General features: G+C 40.7%; 1 protein-coding gene across 1 annotated transcript in view; it reads left to right on the plus strand.

Annotated features, from left to right (window-relative positions):
• WWOX (WW domain containing oxidoreductase) overlaps positions 1-16616 on the plus strand; it is a 1459759-nt gene extending 1443143 nt beyond the window's left edge. Inside the window, exon 9 of the mRNA XM_082270137.1 lies at positions 15805-16616. Coding sequence (XP_082126263.1) covers positions 15805-15993 — 189 coding nt within the window. The 3' untranslated portion in view covers positions 15994-16616. The remainder of the gene's footprint in view (positions 1-15804) is intronic.
• The last annotated feature ends 831 nt before the right edge of the window (positions 16617-17447 follow it).

The raw sequence follows: 17447 nt of genomic DNA on the forward strand, positions 1-17447 counted from the left end.
TGCTTCTGTGACACCACTTGTCGTGTGTTGGAAGCCCTTGGTTTATGTGTACTCAAGTATCGCTAGTAGGGAGACATCCCGATCAGGGAACATTTTACTTAACTCCTTTCAAGAGTGTTGCAAAGAAATTGCGACTGACAGAAGCTTCATTAGGGCTAGCAAGTCTTGCCAGCCTACATTTTTAATCCAGTCTTTAGTTTAGTACTGAGAAGCACAAATGTACTCCCAACCAGAGTACCAGATCACATTTGAAAGAATTTACATTTCTGTTTTATTTAAGGGCCTAGATAGAAATATTGTATTATGTGGCTGCTGTTCTATTTATTTTCTTCGTATAAGACAATTACAAAAAATATGCCTGTTTAATGTTGTATTTTGAAAAGATAGTGGATGGAATATTTTTATCTAGTTTCTAAATTACTTTACATTCAATGAAAAGGTACATTTTTGCACATTCATGCATGTAAAATACTCTGAGCTTGACATCTGCCTATAGCTCTCAACTTTAAAAGCCATCAATATCAAGGCTTGAAGGAGAACTCTATAATGAGCACATACTTATACTTTGGATACGCTAGAACCTTCATACATCACGAAAGAATACATTAAAGATAGTGCCAACCGTTACTTTCAAAGGAAACCTGTCATGAGAGAAACACGGAACAAATCCTGTTCAGAGCTGCATAGTCCTGCATAGACAGTGCCAGACCAGTATAAATAAAAAGGTGCTTGAAATGCCTGCAACACATGGAGCCATGCAAAATCGTTACTAGGAAGTAGAAAGCCACCAGCACTCCAATAAAATAATTTCAACTATTTAATATGAGAACTTTATGTCTAGGTTAATTTGCCAGTTTTGGAGGACCTCTAATTTAATTTTAAATTATTTACGTTTTTGTCTTTATGCAATGGGCCTAGGTGGTAACATTATGCCCCCTTTTTTGTTCGATTGTATAAGACGATTGCCAAAAATATGCCTTTTCGGTTGTGTATTTTGAAAAGATCGTGGATAGGTTCTATCTAATTTCTAAATTACTATACATTTAAAGAAAGTACACATTTTTGCATGTGCATGCTTGTGGGCAGTTCCCAGGCTGCCTCACAGGTGGCCACCACGAGCAGCTGGGCTACCTCCAAGGTTTCAGGGCCCCTGAGGTTCACCCAACCTATACTTTTCTGTCCATGGATGGTGGCCAGAGGCCTATTCTTAACATCCTCCCGGTTGTGCATGATTAACCCCCTCACTTCCAGGAGTACTCGCATGTAAAGTCGAAGCACTAGGTTCCAGGACACTGTAGCCAGTTCTGAACCAGCACTCACTTCTAAAGCATAACAGCCCAGCTAAGGGCATGAGGAAATAATTGACCATATATTGGATGTGGTAGTAAAGGCTTAATTCATTCTTTGAGGTATTTGTACCTAAGTAATTAAGTTAATTCTTCTTATAGTCTCCATCTGTGCACCTGCTCCAGCAGTCTCTTCTCCATGGAGGGGGCACCACGAAAGCAAGAAGTCCTTTCCACATTCCCTTTCTTAAGCTCCACTTCTTTTTAAGGGGAAGATGACCTTCTTCTATAGTTGTTCTATTTGGGGGACCCTCAGCGGTCCCTTCCCCTAATGGGGAAGGACAGGAGCACCACAACAGGCCTGTCCTGCTGTTCCTCTGGTCAGCAAAACCCAGAGCTCCAGCTCCACCCACCTTAGATAGGGACTCCCAGAAGCCCTCTTAGACAGGAGAACCAACCCTAAGCTAGACTCCACTTGCCTCCTCTCTTTAATATGACATGCACAGAAAAGTATGTGTCAGGCCCAGAGGGTCACACCATCACCATCCGGTCCCTAAAGATATGTCTACCAATATTTAAATCCTTAAAGCAGGCCCTAAACTTTTAGTAGGCCAAGTTAATTTCTCTCTTTATTTGAAATACCTTGGGAAGAAAGTCCTGTACAAAACAGTTATACCGCTGTAATTTCTCCTTATCAGTGCTTAGCATCCAGCCCCTTCCATTTTCTCTGTAGTTAATAGAGAACATATGTTTTTTATTCATAAAAAAAAAATCATTTTTTTTTAGATTTTTTTTTACGTTTTTGTAATGACTGAAGTTTTCCTAATCCTTTAAGGGTCAAAAGTTAATCTAGTGGTCAACAAAGTTATAAAAGGATAAGACCCCTTTCACATGGGGCAGATCTGTTTGGACTGACTCCGCTTGCTCAGCAGGGATCGTTCCATTGTATCTGCCGAACAGGTGGATCTCCACTCAATGTGCAGAGATGGACCTGCCAGAGTCCCCCTTTCTCCTATGAGGTAGATTGGATGAACATGGACAGCCTATCCATTTCATCGATCCCACCGATCTGACCCGCTGGACAGATGGCGAACGTATCACTATACGTCTATTTTCAGCAGATCTTGACGGATCAGATCCAGGCGAGTGCCAGCGGACACATGTCTTCTGACATCCGCCTCCCCATAAAGGCTGATAGGTGGCCCAATCGGGTCCATCTGAAAAATGGACCCGATCAGTCCGATTGTGTGAAAGGAGCCTAATAATTGTGGGCCCATTTTATTGCAATTATTTGTTTTATCTATCTATCTATCTATCTATCTATCTATCTATCTATCTATCTATCTATCTATCTATCTATCTATCTATCTATCTATCTATCTATCTATCTATCTATCTATCTATCTATCTATCTATCTATCTATCTATCTATCTATCTATCTATCTATCTATCTATCTATCTATCTATCTATCTATCTATCTATCTATCTATCTATCTATCTATCTATCTATCTATCTATCTATCTATCTATCTATCTATCTATCTATCTATCTATCTATCTATCTATCTATCTATCTATCTATCTATCTATCTATCTATCTATCTATCTATCGTATCTATTCTACTACGAATGGCTCGTTCCTTTGACTCATTTATTTGTGTGTACAAATCATGTTTAGGCTGGCCATAGACAGGCCGAACCAAAAAAAAAAAATAGATTTCTCCATCCACAATATCTAGGTGAATGGAGTAAAATCCCCCCACCAGCACATGTTCCACTGTAAATATAAACTAATCAGCTGCAGTCGCTAATTGAGAAAACTTTTCCAGCATATCCTTTTGACAGAAGTCATTCAAGCAATTTTCTTCTGTTAAGCTTTGAAAGACTAAACACTGATTGAAATTCAGCCGGTTCAGCAGGGAATTTTAATCACGGTGTTGCCAGCTTTAGCTATTGAGCTCTGTAAACAACATATATTTTACAGCAAAGGAGATACAGGGAAAATGTAATAAAGGAACCTAAAGTGCTGACTGGATATAGGTGCATGATAATCATGTGGAACAATTTGTTTACATGGCTAAAAAAGACAAAAAAATTAAAAATTTTATTATTCACTAAAGAAAATTTGAACAAAACCATTACAGATTATTTTTAACAAGCAATGGACCTTTTTGTTTTAAATAATGATCCAACATCTCTGAGGTGGAATTTGTGACCTCTGCATTTGGGACCTAATAAGAATTCATGACAATTAGTAGCCTATTATTAGAAAGTGTTTCTTTTAGCTTTTGGTCCCCTAATCTCTTCGAGATTCTGCAGTATTTATAAGTAAAATTGTTTCCCATTTTGTATCAAAGAAAATCAGGCAACATTAGTGACACCAGTGACAAGGCCATTGTTTGAGACTTTTCTATGTGCCGAATTTGTTAACATTAATTCTTTTCAGCGCCATGTTCTTGTCACATGACAGACTGACATGACACAAACCAGTTGACATTTTAAAGTCATCAGGAAGTGATTAAAGGGCTCTCTTCTTTATCAGTATTTGCAGTGTTTTCAGCTCCTATCAGCAGCCCAGAATGGTGCACTAATTAGATGTCTGACAAGCCCTCCAACTTGCTGCTGCGGTGTCTGACCTGGCAGGATGATGAGTGAAAAATTAAAACTTGTTATTACACTGTCAAAATAGCTCGGAAAATGAAATTGTCACTCAGAGCTAGGACGGCATGTTTGACCCTTCCGTTTTTCAGTTATGGTGAGGCAGAAATCTTGATATCTGATAATTTGTTAGGGAAAAATGTCACGTTATGTGGCTAATGCCTAGATTTAAATAGTCACAAGCAGTGTCTCTCTTAACTTGACAAAGAATGTTCATAATGTAATTCCTATTAAAAAGATTTAATTGTCTAAATGGTACAAGGTGATTGGTTCCTGTAGGCCTCAGGACCAATTTACTCCTCAATTTCCCAAAAAACTGGAATCAACATTGGTTGCCATGTGCTTCTCCAAACTTTCTAAACAAAGGGTACGTTTCTGGCCTTCACACTTTAGGGGGACTGGACTGTGGCCATTGGGAGTAGAAAAGGTTACGATGTCAGTGGTAAAAAAATAATGCCCCGTTGTTTGTTTCAGTAGGAGTAATTGTGCCCCATAATTGGTGTCAGTAGGAGGAATTGTGCCCCATCATTGGTGTCAGTAGGAGGAATTGTGCCCCATCATTGGTGTCATTGGGCCCCATTGTTTGTGTCATTGGGAGAAATGGTGCCCCATCGTTGATGTCATTGGGAGGCATTGTGTCCCTTAATAGGTGTCAGTTGTGCCCCATTGTTAATATCAATGTATGAAACAGTGACCCAAGCGTTGGATAAAAGCAAGCAAAAAGCTGCAATTTGGAGACCACTGTTCTAGACCATCCTGTAAAGACATGCGAAGGCACAGAAATAAAATTGAAAGGCCAACCAGTAAATTTTGGTTAAGTGGGGCAAATTTTATGTATATTTTTATCCTTTTGATCTCCCAGAATAAAGCAGAGGTTCCTGCATATAACACATGCACACACATAGCTACTGATCCCCCAAAATGTGGCAGAGGTTTCTGAATGGGGCATAAACTTGCACACATACTGCTATTGGTCCTCCTAAAATGAGAAAGGGGTGTCCACATAGGGCATAAACATGTACACACAAAGCATAGCTGATGATCCCCTAAAATGAGGTAGGATGTCCACATTGGGCATAATATGCACACACATAGCTATCTGTGAATTAATAAACTACAAGTCCCACCTGCCACTGAAGCAGTGACGAGCACCCTTATAGTATATTGACACTTCCTCCAGCTTTCAAACTGATCACCCGCACAGTGGTACAGGCAAGAAGCTGGAGGCAGTGACTGCAGGAGCTGTCATTGCACCCAAGATCTACTTATCGCAGGTGTGCAGTGCTCTGCCGGCTCCTGCAAAAAACAAATAAATGCACTTTTTTTTTCTGTAAAAATATATGCATTCGTTATTTTCTTTCACAAAGGTGAACTTTAAAGAGTCTTGAAAGTTTAAATTCACTTTCAGTAGCATTTTCCAAAAACCCCCCTATGCAATTCCATATTCCCTTTGTAGAACATACCAGCACTCCTCCTTTTTTGAATGGTGCACCTGCTCAATTACATATGCAGCTATAGGGGGACCTCTTTATAAAAACCACCTTGATCCCCCCCTCTGTCCTGCTGTTTGCAATGCAGGTGCAATCGTTATGCACCCCCTAGTGGCTGCTATGGGCCACATGTGCTGTGCACTCTCTCCTTCTTTAGCTGCAGTGGCTGATTATCCAACTCATCCTGCAAAGAGCAGGAAGGAGCTAAATCAAGGGGCCAGTGGGTTTTGTAGAGCCCCCTACAGCGGCAAGCTTCATGGGAGCAGTTGCACCATTTGAAAAAAGAAGAGCACTGGTCTATTTAAGCAATATGGAATTGCAAAGGGGCTTTTTTGGAAGATATTGCTGAAGGTGAACTTACGCTTTAAATAATCATGTGTTCCAGCTGATACTTTTGTGCCTTGACTCTTCAATATGGACCTTTCTTCATCCAGTTCATGCCTTTTGGATGAATTGAATAGAATACATAGGGGTTGCTTTACTAAAATTAGAGAGTACAAAATCTGGTGCAGCTCTGCATAGAAACCAATCAGTTTCCAGTTTCTTTTTTCTTTTGGTAAAAGCTAAAATTGAACAAGCTGAAGTTAGAAGCTGTTTGGCTACCATCAGAGGCGTAACTAGAACCTTCAGGGCCCCGGTGCAAGAAACCATGAAGGGCCTCCTGGCCCCCTTGCCAGGGCCCTTCCCTTCAAGTCTGAGGCTCTTCCCACTGATCCTGGGGCCCTTTAATCTCATTGCTGGCCCTTTATTATGGTCCTACAGCGGGACCCTTTCACAAGTTCTGCAGTGGGCCCCCTTCCTGCCATCTTGGGGCCTCCCCACGGTTTTGGAATGCCAGGGCCAGTCACAAGTGTGACCTTTGAGATCCTGGAAGTTCACCCACTGGTGTCAGTAGTTTTTATTTTTTGGTATTTTAACTGTATTATTTTTTATCATTTTATTTCATTTTTTTACAATGTGACTGACTATGACTCTGTCCATTCAGAAAAGGAAGGAGCTGGTAAATTACATATTTACCGACCCTTCCTGGTTCTCTATTGTGACACATGCAGCTACAGGAGGAAAAAGGAGGACAGTGATTTCTCTACATGCTGCCCCCGCCGCCCCTCCTATCCAGGTGTACAGGGGAGCCACACAGGCCCCCTGGAGCATGGGGCCCGGTTGCAATTGCAACCCCTGCAACCCCTGTAGTTATGCCCCTGGCTACCATGCACAGCTGCACCAGATTTTGCACTCTCCAGGTTTAGTAAATCAACTCCATTGTATTCATTGTACAGTTGTTACTATATTATGCATTCAGCAGTAACAGTATTCACAGATCTGTACTGGAAAATTGTAGTCATGCCTGCAATCCCCTCCTTCTGGTTGACCCTCGCCGGGGACCAGAGAGTACTTCATTTGGGGCTATTAATGAGTGCTTCCCGCCATATTGAATCAGCCAGTTCTGCAATAGTAAGACCTAATTTTATTTTGTACTTTACATTTCCACTTCAAATCTTTGAAGTTAATAAAATATACATTACAATATTTAGACTACACAACACTCACAGCGTTTTCTGGCACTGAATAAAGTTTGTAAGATTTATCACCACTCCACATTATCAGTCTAAAGATGGATTGGACCTAAAAATAAAATGCAGTGCCTGATAATTTATTGTCACAGCAATCTGCAATACCTTATGTTGTAATATTACCAAAATGACAGGGGAAGGAGCTGCTGAACCTCTCTATCCCACTGCATCGCTCACATATCTGCCAAAATACTTCCTGGTAATTCGCTAATTAACTTACTGGCAAAAATGTGAATAAAACCACAGCTAAATCCATAATGTTTCCCTTTCATTTCTTTAAGTACAAGCAGGATGGGTGTGCGTTTATGCTTGCAGGAACTTGCTTGTGGGTGTGGAGCAGACTTAAAGGAATACTCCTAACTTAGCCTTCGCTTTCTTAATCTTTTTCCCAGACATTGCAAAACCACTGACAGATGTATCTGCTTAGATGCTGTTCCCTATTATTTTCTCAATACATGGGAATTCACTTAAAAGCCATCACAGCTAAAAGTGGTAATCCACTATTTTGAGGAATTGGTGTGTCAATAGTGATCTATAATTTCACATATAAATCTTACACAATTTGGATACATTTACCAAAAGCGAATCAATCGGAGTCCAGAAATTCAATAAACAAGTACAGTAGCACATTTAGAACATTAGACACATACAGTACATGAGATTTTTGGTTCAGCTGGACCATAAATATGCAAATTTATAGCAAAATGTTATGCAATTGGTGCAGAGGCCTGTAAACTCATCATATTCAACTAATGGCACTTGCAAAGTGCTTGAGTAAAGTATGTTAAGGCTTTTTTTTGTTTTGGACAAGGGTCCAAGCACATTTCCGACTCCTGATTGAGCGTCCCTTCACCCCCCCCCCCCCTCCCCCATCTTCTTCCCAATTACCAGAGCTGATGGGGTGTTTGGCCAACACCAGACCATACATAGAATTCCATGGTAGGCAACTCTGTACTAGGTCTTTTCCAGGCAAAGTTTGAAATTAGGATCTCTGGCCAATTTTCCAGCTTTTGATGAGCACCCCCTCACCCTCACCAGCCCAACTGCCAGATCTGATAGAATGTGTGAAGCTAGTTGCACTAACAGTGTTTGGACCTCCATGACTATAGATAGCATTCTCTGTACTGAAGAACACTCTTAAACTAGGCAGGGCGCTGCATGGACTAATATAGGTACTGGTGCATGTGTGAACCAAGACTTTCTGATGTTTTGGGGACTGTGCAGGTGAGATATCAACACTTGTGTTCTGGGTCTGCTGTGACCAAATCTAATTATTGCAGGGGAACAGAGCTGGGAATTAAAGTGGTTCTAAAGGCAGGAGGTTCTTTTTTTACCTTAAAGCATTCTCTAAGGTAAAAAATAGCAGCCCCTCCAGTCCCCTTACCCCTCTTATACTTTCCTGAGCCTGATCTCCATCCATCACTGTGTATTAAAGAAAAGACTCTCTCTGTTCTCTCTAACTTCATTGGCTTAGAGGCAGCAGCGGGAGCCATTGGCTTCTGCTGCTGTCAATCACAGCCAGTGAGGAGGGAGGGGCAGTGGACACACAGAGTGGGGCTTAAGGGCAAGCATGCATGACTGCCCCCATAGCATGGCTTTCTATAGGGGCAATTTGCAGAGTCAGGAGCGCCGGCAGAGGACCCAAGAAGAGGAGGATCGGGACTGCTCTGTACAAAACCATTGGGGGTTTTGCCAGGGAAGTGGACATTGCCAGGAAAGTGGACATTTTAGTGCTTTGCATTGTTTTGGAAGTCAGGAAAGAGCATACTATGTCTTGGTACTCTCTTTGTATCTCATTTGTTTTAAAATTGATGTGGCAGATCAATTATTTTTGGGTAGAAATTTGTTTTATTTTCATATTGTATTTTGATGTAGTAAATTAAGGATTAGGTTCCTGTAATGGAGTGTTTATGCTGGGATTAAAGAGGACCTGCACTGTGGAAACTGTGCCCAAAAATGGCAAATGGAGTACAAAGGACTACTCATCTGTTTTGCCTTTGGTCACCCTGCAACTGAAGATTTTCCCAATATTGGCTTACTATACCTTGTTCTGTTTTGCAACTCTGTCAGGAGGCAGCCATCATGGTAGAGGAGAACGCTTTGCTGTCCTTCTGATCAATGGAAGAAAGAAAGGGAGGTGCAGAAAGCACAAATCTAGACAATTAGTAAAGCAGATGCAGGGAGATGCTTGCATGATAGGTTCTCAGGTACAACTTCCTCTCCAGCAAGATAAACCGAAAGCAGCACGGTAGCAACATCACCAAACCACTCTTAGCTATTGAGGCTAACATTCAGATTCACAGTACCTTGGATCAGTGTTTCTTAACCTTTTTTTCAGTTAAGGAACCCTTTAAATTATGCACCTCAAGACATCCTAAAATATAAAAACCTAAACTAAGCATTTTACATATCGTAGCACTCACACATGTTGGACATCCAACGTTAGAAGTGATTTATTCTTCCAAAGCAAATACATCTTTGCACTCTGGTACTGACTAATATTCCAAAGTTTCTCTTCCTCGGTTTTTTCTACATCACTCAGCTAATGTGACACCATTGATGATGGAGAGGTGCAGGGGAGGGCCAAACAAGGATGCTGTGCAGGCACCCGATGTCCTCCTTATCAACTGATGATGTCATTGGCTGGCGACTAGAAGGTTGTAATGGAGAAACAATGAATACCTGTGGCTTTGAGTAACCAAAAGGCAGGCTGATCTATCCATTGGCTTGTATAAAAATTTTGGGCAATTTTTAGGCATTTTTCAAAGACATCCCTAAAGAAACATAAAGGCATCCCTGGGTGCCTGGATACCCTGATTGAAAAAGGCTGCATTAGATCTCACACTGCAGATATATAGCTCGGAGGCTGTAGACACTGGATGTACACTGATATTTTTCAGGAGGAAATCAAGACACCAGGCAGATTTTTTCAGTGTACTGCTTAGGCACAAATAAGATTCCCTTATCTTATTTATATTATAGCAAATCTTCAGTTTATTAGTTCAGGTCCACTTTAGGGTCTCATTCCCATGGGCACAGTAGTCTTTACAGTGTGAAGAAGGCTTCTGTATATGTGGCTGGGATGCGCCTGGGAGTCATATACCATGGCTGTATACTACTAACTGTACTTCCATGTGTGTAAAGGGACTGATAAACAGCATTTGTACAGGTAGCTGTATGTGAACACCTACAGTATAACTCTTGTACCTCCCAGCTTCATATGCAAAGGCCTTCTTCACATTGTATGGGCCTCTGAACCTGTGTGAATGAGCCCTAAGTGTCAGTAAGCAACTATTACTTTTCAGGTGCAATGAATTTTCAAATATGATACAGTATGTTTATGGTTACACTTGTACCTCTGCATTTTGAATTGGAAAAAGATCCCCCTTGCTGTATCTTTGGTGAATTTCCACAAAAACGCAACCTCCATAGTGATGAATGGCAATGCATCTACAATGCCAAAATGCACCGCAATTAAATTGCATCTGAATGTCGCCTATAACATGCAAATAATCTGTGTACAGATATTTCTGGAGCCAAAACTCTCGCTTGCACTTCAGTATTGGTCAGATGAGCTGAAAAAAAATCCATATGAGTCAGGGAGCAGAAATGAAAAGCCACAGAGAAATGATGTTAATCGACAGATAACCATATACTTAATTTTGTGCATTTAGCAAATAAATATGGCAAACTTTTAACAGGCAGATTAGCGGAGTCTAGCAGAGGAACAATAACATTTGCAAAAATCATCAAATATATATTTGCAAATTACATTTTCTTCTAGTTCCAATTATTTCTAAAAGTGTGCTTAAATTTGTAAAATAATTTTTAGCAGCACAAGGGTTAACTCTTTGCCTGGCATCCCTGCAATGTATGGGGGAGATCTCTTTAAACACTAATACTCCCAGTGTTTGCCAGCGTGAAATACTCCTGACCAGAAATGTATGGACAGTTTTGGCTCGCGGCCCAATTGCACTTTCCGTGATGGGCTTAATTGGAGTGCCTGGGTTAATTCTCAGCCATATTTTTTTATATCAGATGTGTCAGATGATATTGCTCCTCGGCATTAGCGGGCTGTGATTTTGAAGAGGCAGGGTCCATCCTTCAAAGGAATGATGTTCAACATCGTACCTTTAAATAAGAGCCTGCAATTGATTTCTGGGAAGGAGGAGAGACGATCGCTTTGAGAAGCCTGATTGCTACAGTAGTAGAAATAAATGTGAATTTGTGCTGTTCAGTTGCAGTATAGATTGGGGTTATTCCAGTGTATAGTTCTGTGGTTGCATGCACAGGGCTTGCCTGTTTTGGTATATGCTGAGTGTGAGGTATAATATAGTTTATAGCATAGTAACATTTTATTAGGTATAGAACTAATTAGGATATAATTTATTTATTTATTACAGGTATTTATATTGCGCTGACAAATTACAAAAGTACTGTAAATTTTCATTGTTCCCTGCCCTCAAGGAAGGTACAATCTAAGGTCCATATATAATATACATACTAGGGCCAATTTAGACAAGAGCCAATTCATTTACCAGCATATCTTAGGAGTGTGGAAGGAAACCAGAGTACCTACAGGAAACCCACACAGGCACAGGAAGAACATGCAAACTCCAGGCAGGTAGGGCCATGGTTGTGATTCGAACCTGTGACACTTGCTGCTAGGCGGAAGTGCTAACCACTAAGCCACTGTGCTGCCCACAGGTATTCCTGTTCATTCTATCAGATCAACTCATGCTGCCTTCCTAGGGTGCAAAGTTTGTGTCTTCTGCTAGATGTTGTATCAAGCTCTTTCCTCACAATATAAAGTGATCCTGTGAAGGGCAAAGCAATGGGTTCACCTAAAGTGGAAATAAACTTCCACTGATTGTTTATGAAACCTATAGGTAAGCCTATAATAAGACCTACCACTAGGTGCTGTAAATATCTTGTAAACGTGTACCGTTTAGGAGATATTTACTGCATATGCTGCCGATGACGTCATCGGTGCATGCGCTCTGAAGGAACGGCCACTCGTACCGTTTCTTTAGTGCCCCACACCGTGACCAGTGACTCCAGAGCACATGCACAGGGGTGACATCGTGCGGCTCTGAACCCGGAAGGAAGATAGGTGAAAATGGATGCGGCCTCCAGCAGTGACAATGTGAGGTGGAGCTCTAGGCTACTCTCCAGATATGCACCAGACTCACTTTACTAATGTAACGTGAGTAGACTTTGACCTGAATAGCAGGAGCTCTAGTTACACAACTGAAAGATTCAGAAGATGGACACACCTTCTTCCTTATCTGCTACACATTTATGTATGGATTTTCAGCTGGACATAGACAGTGAAAAAATTAGCAGATAGTGCTCGACTTCCAAAATAGTAAGCCCCAAAAATCCACTGAAGAATCAGTATCTTGGAAGCACCCTTTTATGAAAATAGGCAAAAAAAAAAGCAGATATAGCTACCTTCTAGTCACCATTCAAAAAGGGTCCATTTGCATAATGACTTTCCAAAGAAAATTTAGTGAGCTAGCAATGTAAGCTTTTATTTATCCTAATTGGTTGGGCAACAACACCATTTTTTTCCATCATCTTCTAGAAATGATCCTCATGTATGAAATTGACCTGCTGGGTGACTTGGACATTTGGTTTCCAGGCATCTTACTAAACCACTAGCATGACTTTTTATTCATGACAGTACCTAAACAATGGTCCACTGTGTCAGACCTTGGCCACTGAATGTATATATATTTCAAAAGGTGGAGCAGGGCTTTAAGGAAAGCTATGACTGTCAGCCATTGAGTTAAGCCTCGTACACACGCAACGATTATCGGCCGACCGATCGGCCGTCTTTTGTCCAGTGTTGTTGTGTTGGTTGAAATGTGCTCTAGACTGCACACGAATTTTATCAGCCAACAAAAACCAACTTCAGAAGTGATGTCATGTTTTGGTTTACTTTCCGTGTGTTCTTCTTCTCTGAGCATGCCCAGTCTTGCTCATCAGATTTTTGTCTACTGAAATCTGTACTGACTGACGCAAAATCGGCCATTCTGTTGACGGCCAACAAAAATTTTATAGCATGCACACCAGATTTCGTTCGGCCAAAAAGTTGGAGTCGGTTGTCGGAAGCATCATACTAACAAGCCGAAAATCGGCCGATCGGACGTTGGCCGAATATTCACGGCCAACTATCGATGCGTGTGTACGAGGCATTACTCTTTATTCATCTCAGAAAGACTGTTATCACAGTTTTATATTGGATGACTTTATTTAAATATGATAGCATTTTTGAAAAGAAAGATCCACTAAAGTGTGTGAATGAGTGGGTTAGGTTACGTAACACGTACAGTATCGACCTGCATTCTTTGACGCTCCTTCTGTAAACCTCTGACCAGGCTGGTGGCAGAAGTACGTGATAAAGAACTTTCACTTGGGTAGACAGCAGGAATGGATCCGATTCTCTGTATCAAGAATACTTGGTTGAAGGGGGAAGGATAAGGTTTAGCCAGTCAACATTTATTGACATATGCTCCTGTTATTTACCACATTTATATCAGGCTAGGGATTCCTAAAGTATTTACGATAATAGATCTTAAATGGACTGTCAGGCATGTACCCATACATTCTTCACCAGACTACCAATATCATTATCATCATTACCATTGGGTACCAGTGTGACTTCAAGTGATGTCAATAGTTTGGCTTTACTTTACATATGGATAGTTAAGAACAAAAAAAACTGTAAGACAACAAAGCCCAAAAAAAATAAATAAAATGTTTTTTTTCCTAGTGCCTTGCTTTTTATACATGTTTTTGGGGTTATTTGGGGTGCAGATTCAGAAAATTGCATTGGCTAGACTGTATCTAGTCTCTAGTTTCTTAGATTCCATATAATTTTTTAGTCCGTTTTTGAAAAGCTCCTGCTCCTGCTGATCAGCTTGTTCTTCTGTTATCTAGTTTGTGTTTTTGCGTACAAGTTGGCAGATATAGTCAGAGTGTTTACATACTTCCAACTCTAATTTTACATTGGAAACATTGGATTCTAAAGTGTACGTTAATAACTGTATTATAGTTATGACCATATAGGAGGTGTGTGTATATTGCCAATCATATTGTTTCATTTTATCAGATTAAATAGCGTAGAGGTTTTTGGCTACTTCACGATGGTGCTGCCTGAAACATCCCAACATATTTTGCTATATTTTTAGCCTGATTTTTGATGGACGTCTAGAGTGAAGATTGGTATATGGCATTTATGCTGTATTTCATAAACTAGAGCTGATAGGGAAAAACTGGTGCCATTTTTGGAATCAGCTGGGCATATATACCCAAGAACAGGTCTAACATTGAAGGCACCAAAGTGTGTGTTGGCCTGTGATCATAAAGATTTATCATATGTATTTACTATATGCAAACATGGCAATCCACAAAGAACACAACTATTGATATACTTGCTCCGGTTTTTGTACAGTCAAACATGAAATTGAGGTATGTAAAAAAATTTGCTTCAAGGGGTTATCGTGAAACGGATGCATAAATGGCAGGCCAACTCAACAGGTGGAAGACGCCCATCCACCCAATGTTAAGTGGGCCATTGCATTCGCGACACCGGGAGCCCCAAGAAACAAATGCAGGGGAGGAGGAATGGACAGGACTTTATTGGTGTCATACAAGAGACAATTGGATAAAATTAAAAAGATTTTTATCACATCAAATCAAACATATCTTTAAAAGTACAAAGAACAGGATAAATACACCCATTCAAAGGACATAGGATATGACAAGTAAAGGGTATATATATAGGTTGTTAACCTAACAAGAGGGACATGGAAATATACAAATATATCAAGAAACCAGAACATACGGCAAATAGGTGTATGGGATGTTCTGGTTTCTTGATATATTTGTATATTTCCATGTCCCTCTTGTTAGATTAACAACCTATATATTTATATATATACCCTTTACTTGTCATATCCTATGTCCTTTGAATGGGTGTATTTATCCTGTTCTTTGTACTTTTAAAGATATGTTTGTTTTGATGTAATAAAAATCTTTTTAATTTTATCCAATTGTCTCTTGTATGACACCAATAAAGTCCCGTCCATTGCTCCTCCCCTGCATTTGTTTCTTGGGGCTCCCGGTTTCGCGAATGCAATGACCCACTTAACATTCGGTGGATGGGCCTCTTCCACCTGTTGAGTTGGGCTGCCATTTATGCATCCGTTTCACGATAACCCCTTGAAGCAAATATTTTTACATGTTCTATTTGGGACGTAGGTGTTTTGATGTATAGAATTATATATATGGCCACATAGCAGTTTTTCAATGAAATTGAGGTACAGTTTCTAACAAAGTTACTGGAATGACATCTGATGCAAGTTTGATTCCACTTTTGATTCTACTTAGGTGTAACAAAAAGAAAGTTGTGTGTAGGGCCCCAATCGAGGTAGCAATTGAACTCCATCCTTGCCAACGTAACAACCAGCAGTAATAAAAGTTAAAAGATGTTTCCGTTTGGTGATCTGATATATATAACAGTGATAGTTAAAAATCTGATCTAAATGTTCTTTTTTTAATTACTCAAAGATCTAGTCCATACCACTATCATATGGGGGTATGTTAAGAACTTCTCCTCTAGGCAATGACTTAACAGGTAACACCGAAGTTGTGCTGTAAACAAACCAGCTGATTTCTGAAAGCTCAGCAGATCTTCTAATGCTACTAATGCACTGATGTTCTTTGGTTCTGCATGTACAATTAACACAGCCTCATTCAATTGATACATCTCTCTTTTTTTCTGTTTTAGCAACAAGGGGCTGCCACGTCTGTCTACTGCGCCATCTCCCCAGACCTGGAGGGCCTTGGAGGAATGTACTTTAACAACTGCTGCCGTTGCCTGCCATCACAGGAGGCCCAGAGAGAGGAGACGGCAGAGGCCTTGTGGGAGCTGAGCGAGAGGCTTATCCAAGAACGAGTTGGCAGCCAGTCCAAATAGCAGGGAGCTGATGTTAGGATCAAAACACACGGAGTGGTGTGTGTGTGTGTGTGTGTGTGTGCGCGCTAGGAACCTGCCAGCTCTGGAAGCTTTCCAACCCTATCATCAAGAGGGTTTCTATATACCTCTGATACAGATTAACTAGTGTTAAATGGAATAATAGCAGTCACAACATAGTGAAAAATGTTAAGTACTAGAGGGAAATGGGGAATTCTGCAGGGTTAAAGGGACAATATCTCTTTCTTGTACTGAGTTAAGCTGATTTCTTTGTCTTAAAATTAGGGAGATTTCAAAATGGAGCCTTGATTGCTATAAAAAAGACAATAAAAGGTTGAATTATAGCTCTGATTATAAGTAAAGGAGCTTTCCAATGAATTAATTTAAACATTGATGTAATAACATTGTTCAAAATGCACTGGGTACAGTAATCCTTAATATTCAAAATTTGGCTTCATGTTAGATTGTGAACAAACTACGAGCTACTAGCTTTTCTCCAGATTAGCACATAATGTAGGAACAAACACTTGCACTATATGATCAGTCATTGTTTTTTCAGAGAATAGGTGCAAGTACTTCCCCCACAGAGTCACCCCTTATCTTCTCCTCCTACCCACTTTCGGGCACCATCCCTTTGTTCTACCCCCTACCCACCTCCCAGTACCACTCCTGTTAGAGAAAATAAAGCCAAGAATCATTTTGTAGTGCTATGGAATTTGTTAAGGATAACAAGAAAAGCAGTCAAATACATTTTCTGTAGCCAGCAACAATAGCTCTTCCCCTAACAAAAATAGACCCCCACCTGCACTAATACATCTCTGCAACAAAATACCCCCCAGCTCCAATAGATCCATCTCAGAAAAAATAGACCCCCCCCCCCCAGTAATGAGATATCTCAGCAGCCAGCATTATGGGACCCTCTGGCAGCCAGCCAACAATAGTCCCCTACCTTAACAGTAGATCCCACCCAGCAACAATTGATCCCTACATCAACAATCGATCCAATGCAGCAACAATAGATCCCCCAGAAGCCAGCATCAATGGACCCCCAGCACATCACCGTACCCCCTTACCATTACACACATTCCGTGCTGGAAATGCATTCCCCCACATTCTTGCTGAGAAAAAAGCCCCATGATTAATGACTGATTGGTTAGGGGTCAAGGTGGTTAGATGCACCCTGATCACAGCTACTTTCTCCCTGTTTCCACTTTCTTTGTTGAGCTACCTTGCTTGGTGCCACAAAGCCTTTGCGAGTAAAATATCCTAGCTGGGTTCTCTTCTTACTGCGCATGAGTGCCTTGGCCCTATTTTTTTCTATGGATGAGCTGTATGGTTGGATGACTGGAGGCAGTCACAAGAATGGCCCACCTATAGGAATTACTATTCCGATGCACCTGCTGGGATGTTTTCCTTTGCAGAGACTGTCCAGCAATGAAGATTGTGGAACTGGGGAG

This window comes from Pelophylax lessonae, assembly GCF_965119305.1.
Source record: "Pelophylax lessonae genome assembly, chromosome: 10".
NCBI classification, from domain to species: Eukaryota; Metazoa; Chordata; class Amphibia; order Anura; family Ranidae; genus Pelophylax; species Pelophylax lessonae.